Source organism: Asterias rubens, chromosome 20 (genome assembly GCF_902459465.1).
Source record: "Asterias rubens chromosome 20, eAstRub1.3, whole genome shotgun sequence".
Lineage (NCBI taxonomy): Eukaryota > Metazoa > Echinodermata > Asteroidea > Forcipulatida > Asteriidae > Asterias > Asterias rubens.
The window spans coordinates 407,410-427,113 of NC_047081.1; the positions used below are offsets into that span (position 1 = coordinate 407,410).

The 19,704-nt window shown below is 41.3% G+C and overlaps 3 protein-coding genes across 3 annotated transcripts; 1 reads left to right on the forward strand and 2 right to left on the reverse strand.

Annotated features, from left to right (window-relative positions):
- Positions 1 to 1,192: 1,192 nt before the first annotated feature.
- On the reverse strand, positions 1,193 to 3,002 carry LOC117303646 (elongation of very long chain fatty acids protein 6-like). Its single transcript, XM_033787880.1, has one exon. It carries the CDS (start codon positions 2,452 to 2,454, stop codon positions 1,531 to 1,533), a length of 924 nt encoding a protein of 307 aa, XP_033643771.1. The 5' UTR covers positions 2,455 to 3,002; the 3' UTR covers positions 1,193 to 1,530.
- Positions 3,003 to 3,888: 886 nt separating this feature from the next.
- On the forward strand, positions 3,889 to 9,416 carry LOC117303647. The gene is made up of 4 exons (XM_033787881.1): positions 3,889 to 4,149; positions 5,605 to 6,181; positions 6,663 to 6,793; positions 8,457 to 9,416. The coding sequence occupies exons 1-4, from the start codon at positions 4,056 to 4,058 to the stop codon at positions 8,717 to 8,719; spliced, it is 1,065 nt and encodes a 354-aa protein (XP_033643772.1). The 5' UTR covers positions 3,889 to 4,055; the 3' UTR covers positions 8,720 to 9,416.
- Positions 9,417 to 9,528: 112 nt separating this feature from the next.
- On the reverse strand, positions 9,529 to 17,815 carry LOC117303933. Its single transcript, XM_033788398.1, has 10 exons — positions 17,693 to 17,815; positions 16,022 to 17,082; positions 15,429 to 15,532; positions 14,676 to 14,839; positions 14,187 to 14,385; positions 13,631 to 13,703; positions 13,297 to 13,354; positions 12,824 to 12,897; positions 12,194 to 12,269; positions 9,529 to 11,417 (listed from the first exon to the last, which is right to left on the reverse strand). The coding sequence occupies exons 1-10, from the start codon at positions 17,813 to 17,815 to the stop codon at positions 11,259 to 11,261; spliced, it is 2,091 nt and encodes a 696-aa protein (XP_033644289.1). The 3' UTR covers positions 9,529 to 11,258.
- Between the last annotated feature and the right edge of the window lie 1,889 nt (positions 17,816 to 19,704).

Below are 19,704 nucleotides of genomic sequence, written 5' to 3' on the forward strand. Positions count from 1 at the left end.
ATGAACATTGTATACATTATTACCTCGTGCAACCATTCACCATAAAAATACACATTATTTAAAAGCACAGCGTACTACGTTTTCCCCCTTACAGAACGTAATGACGTCATTCGAAATAAAGCCTACCCTATACAATCTACGTTCAAAAACCACATTGTCTAAAGCCAAGTTGAATTCACAACCCATAGCGCACAAGTATGCCACTGGTAGTGATAAAATTGCATTCTGTGGAGCGAAGCTCCGAGTCCTGATTTTCTTTTTTTTAACAATAACTTGTTATTTACTAGCTTTTGTTACGCTGTTTCAAATTTGATGGGTTGGAACATTTTAATGGTCGGATTTTGGTCAAAAATTAGTCCAAAAATATTCTGCAAGATGCAAAAAAAAAACTACAATATTTTGTGGTAGTGCACAACAGGCAACAAAATCACACACATTGCTTGTTAATTTTGTTTTTTTTAAATACTACATTTATGTAATTTGTTTTGATGCCAACAACAATCTCACAACTTGTTCAGAGGAATGTATTAATTTTGTGTACATGAAGTATTATTGTACAGTTACGTAATTATCATATTTAATCACAAATCGAGGTTTTCCCTCTAAACACATTTTTTTTTGTCTTAGGCACCTTGTTAAAATACATCCCTTTTAACAAATTATTTCTGCAACATGTTTACAATGCAAGGAAATATAAAGCTCCTTTTAATGTGATTGAAAAACTACACTACACTACACTATCAGTTGATGAACATTACACTAATGTCGCATTAAATATCTTGCATACTATGAAATAAACTGCGCCAATAAAGTATCTAAACACTTACAAATGGTCAGATATATCGGAACCTGAAATAGTATGCCAAAAAATAATTATTCATTTCGAGTCACCGTTAATTTCTGCACATTTTGACACATCTTGTGTTGCGCTACGATGTTGTTTGGTGGATTTACGGGCACTTGAGTGGCTTAAGGTCGAATTTCAAAAGCCCCTATTCAAGCTAAATCGTTGTATTGTGACGGGTAAGATCAGCGTTTCTTTTGCCCGCCTTTTATAAATGATTTTTTGTTTTGGTCGCGTATTGGATAAATCGTTTGCGATGAACATCAGCAATAGTTGTCAGTAATCTCGGTGGTCTAGTTGGTAAGACACTGCTCTAGAATGGAAAAGGTCGTGGGTTTGAATCCCACCCGAGTAATATGCCTGTGATTTTTTTCACAGAGCTTTGTTTACAGTGCTAACACACATCGGTGTATATGGGTTAAACCAATCAGTTGAACTTTATATTGTGTTACCATTCTACTAAATTCTCTCCACTGATTGGACTCTTGTCTTGTGAAATAGTTTTCATTCTTTTTAAATATAAATATATATATACATACTTGCCACTCACCTTTTTGTGAAGTTTCAATAATATTTATGTGTTGATGACTTCATTAAGACAATGAAAGGTTGGACTTCCTGTTTTATAATAAATTGGACTTAAAGTGGAATTATGTCAAGTTTGACAATTTATACTGTGTTCATTATTAAAGAGTTTTCTTTGTTTTATCCATAACGTTCTCATTGGTGTCATGACAGGCTTTCTTGATCTGTGCCTCTTGAGCCAATCTTCTCTTTGTCATGTAGGTTTCGTAGAAGAAATGGACGAACAAAGTGAAGTAACTTAGGTACATCAAGAAGGATGCTCGGAGGTTCTCGTCTGTGGTGGAGCAGAATCCACCACTGCTTCTTACGGAGTAAGCGTAGCAATTGATGGCACATCCCACGAACATCTGAGTGATCTGCAAGGAGGTGAGCACGATGTTGATCCAGCTAGGGATGCTGACCAGCTTGGAGGCCTTGAGGGCGTAGTAAGTGTACATCAGGGCGTGAACGGAGAAGTTCATCAGGACGAAGTAGCGAGATGGGGCAACAATCAGGGGGTAAGTGTACCAACAGTAGATGAGGACAGTTATGTGATGATACCAATGGAGGAAAATCAGTTTCTGTTTGCGTAGCACGATGAAGATGGTGTCGCCCAGCTCCGGAACCTTGCTTAAGACAAATAGCCACGACCAGAAGCCGGCCACGCCTTTATAGAAGATGGGGTCGCAAGCAGATGCCTTCCATCCGTAGGTACTTACGAAGACGATAGTATCAGCCCATACTCGAATGGCTCCCATCCAGCTAAACACCGCCAGGCTAAACGACCACATCGCCAGGCCCAATCGCAGATCAAACCGGGGCCGTTTCTCCATGTACAACCGCCCAGCGAAGATAAGGGCTGCATATAGAGCACTGTACACTATCGACTTGGACCAGTTATTCTGGAACCACCATATCTTCTCAGCTGGTTCAAAGTGCTTCTCAAACTCGAAGGGGGCGTGTGGGTCGCATGGTGTTCGGTTAGTACTTAGTAGCACCTCATAGTTCTCAAAGAAAAGAGCATCTTCCCTTGCAATTGTCGTCATTTTCGGTTGAGTATCAACAATATCCTTCACTCAATAGAAGAACTACAGTTGTCGACGACCAAACTCCCCGAGTTTAGCTTCAAATTATTCTGCCACCGAGGTTGAAGAGAACACCAGTCTTCCCCTGATGGCGAGTGTATAATATTTTGGTTTAAATTGTGAAATTCGCTGTCGTTCATTCAATAGACAGAAGAAAAAAACGAATTTACATGCAGTCGGTGCGTGTGTACTGTCCAAGGCAATACTGGCATGATAATGTCACAACGGACGACCCATGTGCGTTTTGACTGGGAAAGCCTTTCATCTGCGTACAACTGTCTGTAGTATGCTGTTACATTTAGTGAACCTACTCCCTACTTGAGAAATGCCGGATGCATTAAAGTTTATTTTAGTGCTCGAAATAAAGTGCGACCTTATTTCACGCATTGGGAAGTTAACCAAAAGTAAATAATGTTTGTTATGACTCGATCGAGAGAACAACAACATCACACAATTGGTATAATTTAACCACAGAGCTTTTTAACTTGTCAACTTGCCAAATAAAAAAAATACCAGTTGATCGTCCCCGCCCGGGGCTGGCCTAGGAGCTTTTCCCGAATCTAACGTGATGCTCTCGAACACGTGTAACCGTCTGTTTCATAAAACAATATTAGTGAATGCCTACCACCAGCAAATCTTGTTAGTGTAATCCGACCCTGTTAGTGTTAACACAGGTCCTCATAAATAGGTATGACTGAAAAACTGGTGGCCTGTTTGATTTGAAATACTAAGCGGCCATCTTGGAAAAAGAAAGAAAGTAATAAGCAAACAAAAAAGAGGAGGGATGAGGTCCCGCCTCTTTTTTGAAAAATCTTGACGATCAACTGGTAATTTTTTGTTTTGCCTTATTTTTCTCTACCCAATTAAATGAGTATTACATCTTACTCCATACTGCATCTGGTTCGCACTGTTTCGATGCTGTTTGAACTTTAATAAATGAAGTATTGTTTTAGTATATTTTAGTATAGTTTTGCAATGGTGTGCATTAATTGGAAGAAACTTTAAAATTAATAAATAGTGAACTGGCGTGGTACAAAATAGTGTATATGAGGGGCCCGGCTCTTTTCAGAGCCAACACTCCCATAAAATAAATGTACACATTGTTGTACCTGGAAGTTTACTATTGATTTATAGTTTCTTCCTGTTCAATAAAATGTTCAGAGTTGAGTGCTTTGTTTCATGGTCATGAATTGTTTATTGCACTCTATTCCAGAGAGTGCAAGTTCATTCCCTGTAAGAGCCACGCCACTTACTGCTGCGCAATCTGATTGGCTAGCTGCAAATCAGGTGGTTATAGCTGACGTTCTTATGGGCTGTCACATGGAATGTAATGGGCGTGTTTTTATTTATTTCTTCTGCTTGGGGTATTTTACCTGGGGCTGATTTTGCAAGTTTATGGAAGAAATTGTCACTATCAGTAAAGAAAACATTGGACTTGTTTTTCAACCGCAGATAGTCGTAACTTCTGTGGTATTTTAATTAATAAGCTCTCATCTAATCGTAGCTAGCTGGGCTGTTATGCAAATTGAAAAGGTTATTTTGAGGTCAAAGTTTAAAAGAAGATGGCGGCCACCATGAAACATTTTCGTCTCGCAGTCGCTGCATTACTTCTTATTTCTTTGTCATCTTGTGTACTTTGCGTGGACCTGAATCTTGGTAAGTCATCTCTACGAAAACTGTCCATATCCTGGCAATACTTGTTCACTAATTTTTACAAACAGGAATATCTTATTTCAGTAATTTTTAGATAATTGTTATTTCATTTTATTAATTAATAATAATGTTGAGAGCGGTCCCGTTGAGCGAGTGTCGTCTGTCTTTCGGTTTTCGACTCATGGCCAAATTGGTGACTGGTCAAAGCAAGGAGGAAGTTCTTCCTCCATGGTCAAAGCAATTTAATGGAGGTCATAGCCAGTGTCATAGCGACAGCTTTTTAAAAAAATTGAGTAGAGGTTCGTCGTACACCTATTTATTTTACAGTTAACTGATGTTCTGTACTCATTTGAAGAATAAAAATAATACAGTTGCATTTTTTCCTTCTACATACAACAAAAACATAAATAGTTTGGGGTAATCATCCATCAGTCACTAAATGCAAGTACCCACTGTGCGAAGGCAGTCAAAAGCGCATACAGAGCCCTGGGGCTAATCTGATAATCAACAGAACCATTACGAACAAAGACAAAACAACAATCATCAGACTGTACAAAGAACTGGTTAGACCACACCTAGATTACTGTGTACAGGCGTGGAGGCCTCATCTTCAAAGGGACATTGACCTAATAGAAAGAGTTCAAAAGAGAGCATTGCGAATGACTGGAGGTCTATCTCACCTAGACTACGTTGACAGACTCAGGGAAGTGAAATTGACCACCCTGGACTGCAGGAGGCTGCGATGAGATCTTATCGAGACCTTTAAGATACTCCGGGGCCTTGATTGAGGGCTTGAACCCTGAACACTTCTTTGATTTGTCAACCGTGCAGCACAGGGGTCACCAACTCAAACTGTACAAATCAAGATCCAACCTTAACCTCAGGAAGTTCTGGTTTAGTCAGAGAGTTGTCAACTACTGGAACATTCTCCCTCGAAAGGCAATTGAAGCTTCAAGTGTGAACATTTTCAAGGGGCATGTGGATAAATTCCTAAAGAACGTCGGGGGGCTCTACATAAGCTTATCTAAGCTGTCTGCCCCAGTAACCAGAACCACCGTCTCCTCCCCAGTTGTGTGATGGCGTCGGTGGGTTCAAGTAAGTTCAAGTTCTGGGTCTAGGGAGTAAAGCCTAGGTCCATGCCATGGAAAGGTTTCCGTATGGCGCCACCACTTTTTCATTCGATATGAAATAATATAGTATCTAATTTACCTCAATGAGATATCCCTTTTGTTGTAAAATGAGTGAAAAAGTGGTGGTGCCATACGGAAAGTTATCCCATGCCATTGTAACAATGTGAATCCCTGATACGTGTAAACTGCAGTAGCTGTGGCTACTCCCTGGCGTCACGCTCAGGTAAGGCCTTTATCCAGGCATGGAGGTAGATCCAGGGTACAACAACAATAACAGCCTTATTGTTTATTCTTGATCGATGCAATAACATGTATTTCTTGTCTACAGTTTCAGAAGTAAGAAATGCTGATGAGGAGAGCTCAAATGATCTTTCAAAAGAAACAGAACTCGAAACGCAAGAAATCCCTTTAACCCAGACTCCGATAGAGACAATTACAAACAATGCCTCACTGGGAAGTACAAAAGAGGCAAACGTCTCACTACCAATCACCTTCATCCACATCGCAGCATCCTACATGAGACCAGTCACCTTCCACAGATTCTTAAACGACCTGAACATAACGGTGAACGCAAGTCTAAAATACCCGCATCCGGATGTCACTTACGTCGAGGATGAAGCATTATACACGCCCCGTAAGATTAGATACCCTTGTCTTAGGAGATTGTTTGGGAACAGAACGGCTGAAGTACGGATTGTTAACAGTACAGAGCTTACTGAAGCTGTGAGCTTCAAGACTGATAAAGGCAGCAATTCGACCACTATGCTGAGTGGGTACTGTGCCTTTGTGATGTTTTTTGCACCCTGGTGTAAGTTTTCAACTGCTGCTGCGCCACCATTTAACGCCATCGGACGGGCTTTTCCAGATCTTGAGGTTCTGGCTATTGACGCATTTCAGCATAACAGGTAAGCTCAGTTCAAATATCATAAATTAAAAGAAAAAAAGTTTTCTGGCGTATTATCCCCAATTCTATATTCCTTGAATCATCCATTATACTGAGACAAATCTTCTCTAGTCTTAAACTGCATCAACATTGTTTTCGTTAAAGTTCTTGTCTTGTAGATAATCAACCCACAAAGAGCCCTGTTGATGATATTGATTGGTCAAACCATAGGAGGGTTGATGTTGATAATTACAAAACACTGTAAACTAGCAATTCAATTACCCTTTTTGGGGGGAGATGGGTATAGACTTTTATCACGGTGCAGCCATCTTGTTGCCAAACCGAGGCTGGAAGAACAAAATAGTCTGGTTCCTATTTGCAAAATGATATATTAGCATTCACTATTGTTATTCGATATGAGGAAGATGGAGGCGGCGTGATAAAGGTCCATAGGGGGTTGTATGCATTTGCACAAGTTATATTTGATGCTGATTTTCTTTCAGTCTGAACACACGCTACAGTATCGTCGCTGTTCCAAACATCCTCCTGTTCCACAACAATAAACCAGTCATGAGGTTTAATTACAGCGAGAGGACATTCAGCGTCTTCACTGACTTCATTAGGAATTTCACAGGTGCGTTTGCTTAGATTTGGTCATAAAACTATCTCATCGTTCATAAGTAGTCCGCTGGTCAAATGTCAGTAAAACACCTACATGCAAGGACCAGTCAGAATTCACTCGAACTGGTCCAACACTGACAGGCTAGTTGAGAGTTGAAGAAAGCATCCATTTAAATATTGACCCGCTGCTAACACAGGATTCAAACTGCCTCTAGTCACCGGACTAGCTCAGTGGTTTAGTGTTAGGGCACCTGCTCTAGCAATTGCAAAGGTTGTGGGTTTGAATTCCAGCCGAGTGATTTTTGGTAACGTACTGTACTTAGTATACAGGACATTGGTGTAACGGTAAAGACATACTAAATTCTTTATCCCTGATGCAAAATTAACATCTACTTGTAAATGGCTGCAATTGCTTTGTTAATTCTTCCTACATTACATGTATTTCAGGTCTGTATGCTTCGTATTATGAAAGGGGAAGATCACCAAGGCATTTTTCCTATGAGTAAATTGTAAATTTCTACTGGAACATTTCACGAGGGCTAGGGCACTAAGGCAATGACCAGAGGGTATGGAGTTGTTGCCTCAGTGACGTAATCAGGCCTGTTATTTTCAAAGGACATGACATGGTACATCTTCCTATCTATCTAATTTACATAATCTGACTGTGTACAGAGTTCATCAAAGTCGCAATCTCATCACCAACCGACCCTACTAATCACAAGGTCAATACACTGGTTCTACAAATAATGATAGCAATAATGTGTATCATCAAACACAGAACATCTGGTGATACTGAAATGTTATATATTTATCCAATGTGATTGTTTCAATTCCACTTAGCCTCAGTTTTATCAGATTATCTTAATCCCTTAAAACTTTTAAAACACAACTTTGCGTGTAAGTTTTGTGTGCTTAAAGCCACAAAAGTTATTGCTGGGAAGAAGTGGTGGTGGAAAGTTACATTTTGAGTTGTTGACTGGTTTACAAAAGACTGGAAGCTTTATTCCACATAACAGGAAATGAATCTGGTGAAAAAAGGGCCTGGTGTTTTATTTACTTAGACTTGATTTGCCAGAAGGTAGCCCCGTCAATTTTCTAGGAAATGTAAGGTCGAGGGGGGGGGGGGCCTTGTACACAAATTTATCTGGTTCAAATATAATTTGAAAGCCAAATTCTGAATTGTATTCGATTCGGTTTATTACTTGATATTTGGAATAAAAAGTTCACATTCCCATTTAGGAGATCCCTTAGCTTTGAAAAATCTTGTTGAGAATCCTTGGTTGGAGTCATATCAATGTAAAGTGATCTAATGCTTTGAGGCTTTTTCAATAACCAGTGTACCATTGGTAAATTGGAAAGTCAGTACACTCTGCTCTACCAGCCAGGCTTCTACATGTAGTAGTGGACGATAACCGTAGTGCCTACATGGCCTATATACTTACTGACAGTGTAGGTCTTGCCCTGTTTCAGCCCCATGATAGGATGTAACCCTGTTTCAGCCCCCATGAGTAGGTGGCAACAGGCCCCTGATGGGAGTAGATTTGGGGGTGACAGCCCAAATCAGTTATTGTAGCCCTCACCTTAAAGTGGTCGGCCGGCCTTGTGATGTTAGGCGGTCTCTCAAATAAAATATAAAATAAAAATCTCATATTAATTTTATTCTGATTTTCCAACAGGTCTTGAGCCCAACTCCTCCATCACTGTAAATGAGGCAGACGCCATTGGTCCACTGCCCAGCATACCAACTGAGGAAACCGACTATGCTCTTTGGTTCTCTTGGCTATTCCTTGCCGCTGTAGCCGGGTGGTTCTTGAAGCAACATCTTGGCAGTTTCGTCATGGACCGTGTCAGGATGTTTCTTGTTTACGCTCGACAAGTTTGGAGGACTGGAGAATTCTATGATCAGGTTGGTGTGATGGCTCACGAACATCGGGATTGAAAATGTTTTTAACGACCATAAATCTCTGATGAAAGAGGCTTTTAGATAAGCTGGTCTGAACTTCTGTTGTCTTAACTTTTGAGGCTTGTAAAAAACATCAGATATGGGCCTTGTGATTGGGAAGACCTGCCAAGTTCCTAGCAGTTTCACCTTTTGGATGGGGTGTCACATGACAGTTTCAGGTGGAGGCAATGAGACATCAATCTATGATATTGCTATACTGGCGCCCATCATAGGAAGCAAAATAGATCAGTCACTGGCAATGATTGAACGAAATGTGGCTCGAGAAGGTGTCACAGTTAACAGAATAAACTATGATTAGGCGTTTGAGGGAAACAAACTTTTAAAAGTCCACAGAGTTCAAGGATGTTTCAGGAATGATGTTCATGGACAGAGGAAGTGATAGTTCATGGTGTGAGTATTACATACCTGTGATATTTGTTCACAGGACTCGGGGACAGTACTGAGTATACGCTGCTAACACAGTACAGTGGTAGTAAACTTCTGAAAGTCTGTTGTTAAATTTTGAAAGTGTGATTATAGTTGATTAATGCAATTGTAATTTGTGTCACTTTCCAAATGTGTTTATACAACAGAAGTGAAACTTCCTGTGCAATGAAGAAATCGTCATTAATGAAATCGTTCGCAAGTTTTGATGTGCAATGTTGTGTTGAGAAATAAAACCGTTTTAAAATTATGTAAACTGTTTCATGGAGTCATGGTTCACTGGACCTGGAAAAAAAGGCACTGCATTTGGAGACTTTAGAACTCTAGGTGGCAGCAGATTTACCAGATAAATGTCCATTGTTTACGTTGTTCTGAGCTCACATTACCAAGAACAATGGATTTACCTGTCTGCTGCCACCTTGTGTCCCCACTCACTAATGAACAGATAACCTTTTTAAATGGATGTGTGTCTATGCCTTTAACAAAGACTTGTTCTTTTCACATACAAGCCAAGATGTTCTAAACAAGGATAACACTTTCAAAGTAAAAATTAGAGCCCCTCTTTAATCTCTTAACTTCTAACAATCTGCTGTTCTTTTTACAAACACACTTACTCCTAAATTTCAAGTCCAATAGACCTTATGCATTGACATCATCCAGCAGCCATCTTACTGGAAAAACTGTGACAAAACAATCGAAACGCACATATTTATACACGCGGCGCACAGGATTGGCAAATGAACAACCTCCTTTTGACCTCTAGGTGAGGGCGCCCTACTGAAATGACGTCATGTGAATTTTTATAAGGTCTGTGCTCTTCCTAAAAGCTCAGGACAGAATGAATATATACGAGGAAATTACTATGCAATCTTTAAGAATATTTCTGGACCTCCGACCATCCTGAGCTGCTAGACCTTTGGCCGAGTAGAGATTGTCTTGAAATTTGCAAACTTCAAGTCTTTATTGTGATGTTTCATAAACAATCTTCACTCTTTTTGTACAGAATAAAAAAACTGCAATAAAAATCCACATGCCATACACCCGTCACTACATTTCATTGGTTCAGGCAATAAGGTCAGTTTTAATTCAATGCATTTTGAACGATTGTCTTAATAACTTCTTTCTTTGGCATATTTTGGAGCTCCTTGTAAATGGAGTTTAATGATCAAGAGTGGTCTCCAAAATAATTGTAGGCAAAAAGAAACATTCAGTTTCTACGAAAAACATTTACTTGTGGGTTTTGATGTTTTTGTCAAACATTTTACACTTCCAACTTTTTGACAAGAATGTGTTCGAAAATGCAATAAGTGACCTTACAGAACTGAGCTGACGATTTGTCTCTTAAAAGTTTCCTGTAAACTGAAATATTTTTCAAGTCTTGATAAAGAGAAACAGTCTCAAGTTCTTCGGATGGATTCAATATTTACACTTTTTTTAAAGTTTTATCTTAATTGTGAACGTTCTGTCAAAATTATTTAAAAAAAAACAAACTCACAGCACTAATTATGAACATATCAATAAAAATGTGGCATAGGGTCATGCAGCTTTCTGGAAATATATTATACATCTTGTGAAATTACATACTCGAAATTCGTCACTCTTTGTGCATAGGATCTGTCTGATATTGTTCAAAATAAAGAATGATTTTTTTGCATCAATATTATGAAATGCCAAACTGTCTTGCTGTGTTTTCCTCAGCCATTCCATGGCTAGAATATTAGACTGGCCCACCGACCTGAGTCCAGTAGTTTTAGTGTCGGGCAGTAAACTCATGACTGGAAAAAGCTGGAAGATTTGTGTTTTTAATTGTATAAATAAGTGCTCACTCTTTAATATGGTGTTCAAATTTGACTTTGAGTCTTATAAAATACATTTCAATTCTATATCATCAACCAATATAAGTTTATATAGGATCCCTACTGCCTCAATCCTCCAGAATCAACCAATATAGGTTGATACAGGATCCGTACTACCCCAACCTTTGTACCAAACCATGTGCCATCAGCTTTTAAGCTTTGTGTGTCAGACTTTAAATGAAGTAATTTTCTCTGCACTACCTTACACTATGTCGATAGTATTTCCTGACGCTTTATTACTTCTGGTCCGGGTGAACCTTGTTCAAGCACATTACAGTCTTCAAGCAATGTTTGAAGATCGTTAGGACGAATAGGATGATCTCAAAGAGTGTAATGGATGAGATTCCAACGTAGAGTCCCATCAGGCCACCAACAGAACCAAGGATGCTCTCAAACTGTAAGTAAGAATATCATTCATGTTGGTCATAACATTACCATTGCCGTGTTGTGGCCAGCGGATAAGGGCACCGGACTCAAGCTCTGGTGTTTCTAATCAGCAGATTGTGTGTGTAATTGAGTCCCGGTCGTGACACTTGTGTCCTTAATAAGCAAGACACTTTAATAACCATGACTGCTTTGTCCTTCAGATGGGACGTAAAGACGTTGGACTCGTGCGTTGTGTACAACGCGTAAAAGAACCCAGTGCACTTATTGAAAAGAGAAGGGGTTCACCCTGTGCTCCTTGTTTGATTGGCTGCATGTTGCCCCATGGCACCTTGTTAACCATTACATGGTGCTATGTTCAAAATAATGAGTAGTCTCATACTTCAAACGTAGCCCCACAATCAATATTTTTCAAAGATAGGATTCACTTGTGACAAACAATGGAACATGAATATTAACTCTCCTACTCTTTGACCAATTAATATCGTCCACTGTGGTTTTGAATGATAGATGCACTTTGCTAGCCTGCATATAATATCATGGCGTGAATGCATATACAAAGTACACAGTCAACTGTCTGACCATTTACCGATGTGGTTGGGAGGGATGGCAACTTTTCTGCTAAATGTTGCCAACAATAATTATGAGAGATTTCTTGACGGGTATTCAACAGACTATGCATCACCACATAGTGTGGTAACTTTTCTGCTATATAATACCAACAATATGAGAGTTAATTGAGATTGCTTGAAAGGTATTCAACATATTATCTTGGATATGAACTTACCGTCCATGATGGTACCTCAGTCACCGATTGGTAATTCAACTCCTCAAAGTAAATGTGCAAACGGGCCATGTTCTTCCTGCGATCAAGGACAAATTTAGTAGTCTTTATAACAAAGTTACTTGTATCCAACTAAAGTTTCTTACTTAAGAAACAGTTGGGCTTGCGCCAAAGGTAGGCTTAGCCTAATCATACTGTATTATTGAAACAAGTCTAACTGTAGTTTGGCAAAGCCTACTCCAAGACGAGGCCTGACTCCTACGTTGAATACAATAACAGTTTAATGGGTGAATTGGCGCCCTGCCAAGAAAAGGCAAAAATATAGCTTGCGGGGTTGATCATCACTTTTTATTTGTTTATATTTTCACTTTTTGAATTGTTTTAAAAACCCACAGATTTTAAAAAGAATCTGCCGAAGACATGATGGATGTTTTTGTGTGAAATGTACACCTTCATTCCTCACGAGAATTTGTTTAAAGTAATTCATTAAAATAAAGTAAAAATCTCCTTAAAAATGCCAGTCGGGTATGGAAATAAGAAACAGGGAACTAATTTTGTTTGGCGACGTGGTTTATAACTTAGGGACATAGAGCGCCCTCATGTGGTGGAAAAGTACTCAGATTTTTGTCTCACCTCGTGGTCTCCACATCTTGCAGAATTCTTGCCGCCACTTCGTTCTTCTCAGCTACACGACTGTACAAATGCTCCTGAAAGATTAAATCATACCGCATCAAAATTAAACGGTAACGGCTAATGGCTAATACGACGCAGCCTTAGCCACTTCTGAAGCGGTCAAAGCCGTGGCTCGAAAGGAGAGAATAATAACATTTATTCAAACTCAAATTCTTCCCTGACTTTCTGACATTTCATGTGCGTGTCAGCGCCATTGCAGTGAGCCATCCGAATGGCGCCACCAACGGCGAGCATGACTCTCCACTTTCAAATACCCAAAAAGGTTAGTCTGAACTTATAGTTAAAACTTATAAGGGTGCCAGGACTGCCATTGATTATAACGTCTAGTAGGACTTTGAAATTACACGTATACTTCAGGTAACTACCCTTGCATAATCATTGTTTTCTACTACGTCTTGCAATATGAAACCCACCTCATAGCGTTCAGACGGCCACACAGCCACGGACGAGCTAACCTGGAAACCAGTTTCCCTACAAAGAAAACGAACAATGTTCAATGTACAATCATTTAAAGATTTTGTATTCATTTTCATTTAACTTGCATTTATTTGCACTTGTTTTATACCAGGGACATAGTGCCAAAAGATGGCGGCCAAAAGGGGTTTAGGAGATGTAGAGTAGCATTATCAACGCGCGCCGTTCTTGTTTTAATGCAAACTTTTATAGACGTGTTGGCGTTAACAAAAAAAGGTGGAATTTCCCCTCTTTTTAGGCCCATTTTCTTGGCAACAAGTTACGTGTACTTACTCGCAGGCTACTGGGCAGTAACAGTCAAGCTTGTCATCTTCATAAAGTGTCTCCACGAGCTGTCTACATCTCTCTGCAAATCAAAACGATCAAAACATACACTTCACATGAACACAATTTCAACCGCAAATTGCTCTAACACTGATGGGAACATGATGGAACTTTGCTGACATCACGCCCAATTTTCTGTACAGTAATGTACTAGGTTCGTTTTACGTGCGATACACTACCCACGGGACCTACGGCTTTACGTCCCATCCGGAGGACGAAGCAATAGTGTTAGCAATTAAGGACACAAGAGTGTCAAGATCGGGACTTGAACACCGGCACCCTGTGTATCAGAAACACCAGAGCTTGAGTCAGGTGCTCTTATTCGCCCGGCCGCTACACGCCAAGTTATGTATAACCTACATTATCTTCAATGATCGATATTCTTACTTGTCCGCCCTCTCTCTCTCTATCTCTCTCTCTCTCTCTCTCTCTCTCTCTCTCTCTATATAAATATGAATAAGTTAATAACTAAACCCTGATTGATTATAATTTTCAATGAACTTACGTTGTGTGCTGTTAAGAAAGCTGCACTTTTCACCTTCGAGTAGCAGATCTGAGACGCAGCCGCATGACTCCCTAAGATTCCTCTGCATACATTGCTTCTTACAAGCCAGTGGTGAATACGTGAAGAAGTCTGACTCGAAAAGAGTATCGCTACCGTCGGTGCAATTACTGTACTTCCCGCCAAGACGATCAATGAAAGTCTGTAGGTAAAACAAAGGGACAAAGGTCGTGGGTTCGAATCTCACTCGAGTAAATGCCTGTGATCAGAACTCGGGAAAGTTTGTTTTACCCTTTCAGTGTACGTTTATATATTTTGTAGACTGAAAGGGTAAAACAAACTAACATCTTTATCTCCAATTCGTATCATCTTAAAAAAGGACCCCCCCCCCAAAAAAAAAATGAAAAAAAAAAAAAATGATAACTTTCAAGTCAACAGAGGGTGCCCATGGAATGTTTGGCACCCCACCTTCACCCATACCATAAACAATACCTTTCTGATAGCAATTGAGGTCGCCTGACCAGTGGAGGCAGTGAGACCCGTATCTTCAGGATTGGGAGTCGTCTGCCAATCGTCAACAGAGATCCGGACCCCGGACTCCGGGGAGAAAAGTCCGACGTATTCCGGCTGTTCGATGAACAATGTAAGATGCAGACCTGTGAAGGAACATTGAACAGTTTTTTTTTAAATATTGAACGGACCGACTTCAGGCATTTTGGAACAAAAACTTGACTTCGATAGACCGGCCCTGACTGACTAAGCGGTCCAAAGTGCACCGGGTTCATGATAGTGTGAGTTCGAAATTCTGGTTCCGGTCAAGGCACTCTACTTCTTGTGCCATTACATTAAAATGGTGAACAAGTGCATTATAAACAAGTAAAAATACCATTTCTGTTGAAAACATTCCGCTCAGGTAGGTGTTAAATATCCTACTCTACTAATCTAAACTAATACAGAGTTCTCCAGGACAAACGATCACTTGCCACGCCCCGAAGCCGTAGGATGTCACTGTGGGTTTTTGAGGGACAGCTGACGAGCATTGAGGTCTTTCCGTAGAATGTCAAGTAAGTTAGTTTTGTGACGGCCACGACGGTCTCTCAGGTGTCCCGATCTAACTACAGCGAAGGGATGTAAGCCACATGTCTAATGTGTGAAGATCCCCAGTGCACCAGAACGTTGGACGAGTGGTATGGGATAATATACTGAGAGCCCGGGCAAAACAGTAAACATGTATAATTTACTTACCATACTGCGAGCCTGACTTGCTTGTTTCCCTTGCCGTCTCATTTCGGCCGTGGTTGTACGTGAAACAGTTTCCGAACTGACTGTTTTGAAACTTGTGGAAATCACTGCATAAGAAAAAAACAACAACTTGTCGTTTTTTTTTATAGACTAGGCACTAAACTATCGGGTAAACCCCCAGGGCAACCTTATCACGACTTTCTTCCGGCCGGACGCACCAGTTAAACCAATGGGAGACTTTCTGGGACGATAGAGGGCAGCAGACTTATCAGGTAAATCCATTGTTCTTAGAATTATGCGCATGTTCAGAACTACGTAAACGATGGAAATTTACCCGGTATGTCTGCTGCCACCTAGCGTTGGAAAGTCTCTTATTATGACAGATATTGTCATGACCCCCAATGTCAGTGCTTAATTTGTCGTCTGCGATGAGGTTCCAGCTCCCTCTAAACACCCGGGGCATCTGGGCGCTATTGCCCCGTTGGTTCTAACTGGAATGCACGCTCCCGTCCGTCCCGCTGCGTACCTTTGAGTTTGTTGCCTACAAGCTGCCTGTCAATACAACACATTTCCCCTACAAAACACTTCAAACTTACGTATAGTTGCAAGGACGCTTGTCAAATGTACACTGCAGAATTAAGTCCTCAGCCTGATGCCCCAACACGTCCAGCTCTTCTCTGGTTGGGTTGGCAACGTTGATGATGTCACTGTAATCCTCTGATTTGGAGTTCTCTAGGAAGCCATTCCAGTCACTCTCGCCCGTGACGTCACCGAAATCGTAGTAGTCAACGTACTCGAAGTTTTGGAAGTCTGTGCTGCCGAAACCGGTGAACCATTCATCGATGAAGGAGAAACTACCACCGGGAGTGCCGAATCCACCCCCGCCGAAACTTGCACCACCACCGCCAAAACTTCCACCCCCACCGCCAAAACTTCCACCCCCACCGCCAAAACTTCCACCCCCACCGCCCAAACTTCCACCCCCACCGCCCAAACTTCCACCCCCACCGCCCAAACTTCCACCCCCACCGCCCAAACTTCCACCCCCACCGCCCAAACTTCCACCCCCACCGCCCAAACTTCCACCCCCACCGCCCAAACCTCCACCCCCACCGCCCAAACTTCCACCCCCACCGCCCAAACTTCCACCCCCACCGCCCAAACTTCCACCCCCACCGCCCAAACTTCCACCCCCACCTCCGATAGAGCTGCTTCCACCGGCCCTCCTCTTCCTCCCACCGCCACCACCACCGGCACCCGAAGAAAGATACGCATCAAGCCAATTAGCCTGCGAAGACCAGTCAAAAAACCAAGAATAATCGGCATCTCCTCCACTGATTCCACCATCGATGGCAATAACTCCTTCAAACCGGGTACCAACAAGCTTAGACCGCCTCAGCCTATTCATATTACACACCGTAACGGCAGGGAAACCTACGTTGGTCTTTGTGATAACATCAATTGTGGTACCGTATGGATTGCCCAAGTAATCAAGGACCAGATATGTCCCCTGGTAAGAGAAGAGCGCAAACGCACCGAGCAGAACGATCAACCAAAAAAGACCGACAAGGCAGTTGCTGGCATTGGTAATCCTACTCACTCCATGTGCGGTTGTTTCGTTTCCAAAGTCGGTCACAATGGAGCCGATAGTCTCCTTCTGTGGATTGGATGGAGAAAATAAAAACACAATGTCAACAATTTACAAGTTATTTCCACGGGTTTTAAAGAAACAATCTTTCCATTTAAGTTCCAGTGAATCTGTTAAAACTGCAGGGTCAAAATGGTCCTGGAATTCGGGTCACAGGGAGCCAGTGTAGCAGGAGATTCTGTGCCCCCCCCCCCCCCCCCCATCAATACGGGGAACTGTGTCCAAACTACATCTTATATCTTCTTTTGAGACATTGTCCTTCAGCCAACATTAATTTCCAATAGGGGGACGTCATCTCCGAGGGGTGGGGTGGAGGCAGATTACGCTGGGACACCGGACCCTTTCCATGGTCAGTATGAATCTGTCTCAAACTTACCCTGAACATGCGCGAGACTTACGCAGAACCCACCGGCGAGTCAAAGTCCGAGTATGACCCAAATATGATCCAAATAATATTAAGGGTGTATTTGGTTTTGCGGTGACCTTTAATATAGCCGTAACCTATGGGTTCTTAATCATTCTTTTGAGGACATGCTTCTTATTATGCTAACTGGCCGCAGAGTTAATAGTATATTTTTCAGAATTCGAGCAACTTCTCAGATTTTGTCTTCGATCTTACCTTTTTAGGGGTATCTTCTTCAGTTGATGTCTTAGGCTTCTCGTAATTGGGTGGACCAGGGTTCTCCATCGGCACGACCATAAAGGCATTGTCGTAGTTTGCACTAGACTCGATACCGGTCATCGTCATTTGTTGTTTACTAAAAAAACAATTATATGTAAACAAAACCGATCAGCGCACTCGTAATTCATATCAGTGTAGTACTTTAAAGGCACTGGACACTATTGGTAGCTACTACAAAACAATTATTGTTAGCATAAAAACTTACTTGATAACGAGCAATTGAGAGCTGTTGATAGTATAAAACATTGTGAGAAACGGCTCCCACCGAACATAGTTTCAAGAAAGAGGTAATTTTATTATCACTGAAATAATACAGTTCGGCTGAAGCCTTTTATTGTGCATTATGGAAGCACACACGTGATGCAACAAGTGTGTTTTTCTTTCATTTTCCTCTTGCAAATTCACAGAGAAACATTGAGTCCAAATTTCACAGGTTTATTACTTTGCATATGTTGGGATACACCAAGTGATGAAACTGGTCTTTGACAATATTACCAAACATGCCTTTAAAGGGCCTGTGCATATACGCATGGCGGTGAGTCTGAGAACTATCGGCAATAAAAACTTAATAGGTTGTAAAGTAGGCCCATCGTCAGCTTTTGATACTTACTATTAAGCATTTTGAGAATCTTTTCACTTCGAAGAAATGTGGTTATCAGAATAAACTATTATACCACCTTTATGTAGTAATATCACCTAATGTTAAACTTTTTTTTCAAGTATTAACACACAGATAATCCTTTGCCTCCATGGCGTCAGATTATACAAAATAAATGTCATAAAAAGAGCTGTGAAAAGGGGGCTTGTTAGGAAAAATGCAAACGGAAACATATAGTTCTCTCATTGGCCAGAAGTGCCACCTAGAAAAAAATGTACACCCTTGTGTCTCCCTACACGTTGACCCTAGTTGCCCCACTGTTATCAGTTGTGGCACTTAACTGTTAAGTTCATCTTACCTCATTGTGGTAATCGGGATCAGTCCTGGAGGACTTTATTCCAATTTAATCCGGGGAAAAAAACTCAAGATGAGATCCGGGAACAGCAAGGAATGTCCCTCCGCGAAACGAAGGGCTACCTTTTAGTCAAACTCAAGCAACGCGTCTGCCCGGTTCTTCTTACGAAGGGCATCTTATCAACTACCTCTTGGGATTTTATCGACTGACTCCTCACTTGATCGATCGACTACTTTGTCCAAGAGGGATCATTGATCACTGGGCCGGGGGTACTTTTTGTCCACCAAGTTTTCTTTGTCAAGTGGGAGTCATTCTTTTATTGGAGAAAAAAGACGATGCTTAATGTGGAAGCAAAATGAGATAGCAAATAATTGTAGAGGGGCTCCATCTATTATTTTTACAATATTATTTCTGATCACGGGCTCCAGGCTGGACCCTCTCTGCAATGTAACTTTTGTCGGCTTTGAGACCCATTTCGAGACCATTCTCTTGATACCAGCTTCGTCTTAAAGCATGGAGGAAGAAGCAAGCCACAAGGGAAAGCGTTCAACTTGATGGGACCTAAAGACATAACCGAAGTCCTAGCCGATAGCCCAAAGCCGGAGTAACTTAAGCCGTAGTCTAGTCCTGAACAGGGCTTAGTGTCTTGCAGTGCACCCCTAGGCAATGCTTGGGAGGGTTAAGCTAAAATCGATGCTATTAATATTTGACATTCTCGTGTGTAAGTCACAAAAAGCGATGCATAGCTACCGAATGATCGATTAGAGCAATCTCCAGAAGACTAACAGAAGAACATACAACTGTTCTCAAACGAAATCGATCAGCATCCATTGTTTACTTCTGAGGGGAAACTTTTTGGAGATGAATATAACGGGACCGATAAACATTGGGCAGCTCACGACATGGATGGCGTGCCCATGCAGGGGCGGGGTCAGAGTGAGATGGGTGGGGTGCTCAGACCGCAATCGTAAAGGTATCGGGAACGTTTGGTAATGT

Coding starts and splice junctions, on each gene's coding strand:
- LOC117303933 (XM_033788398.1), bottom strand. CDS start 17,815: ATGACCGGTATCGAGTCTAGTGCAAACTACGACAATGCCTTTATGGTC. Junction 14,840..15,428: donor CAAGTCAGGCTCGCAGTATG/GTAAGTAAATTA, acceptor GTTCCTTCACAG/GTCTGCATCTTACATTGTTC. Junction 13,704..14,186: donor CTTTCTTAACAGCACACAAC/GTAAGTTCATTG, acceptor TTTGATTTGCAG/AGAGATGTAGACAGCTCGTG.
- LOC117303646 (XM_033787880.1), bottom strand. CDS start 2,454: ATGACGACAATTGCAAGGGAAGATGCTCTTTTCTTTGAGAACTATGAG.
- LOC117303647 (XM_033787881.1), top strand. CDS start 4,056: ATGGCGGCCACCATGAAACATTTTCGTCTCGCAGTCGCTGCATTACTT. Junction 4,150..5,604: donor TTGCGTGGACCTGAATCTTG/GTAAGTCATCTC, acceptor TCTTGTCTACAG/TTTCAGAAGTAAGAAATGCT. Junction 6,182..6,662: donor GACGCATTTCAGCATAACAG/GTAAGCTCAGTT, acceptor ATTTTCTTTCAG/TCTGAACACACGCTACAGTA.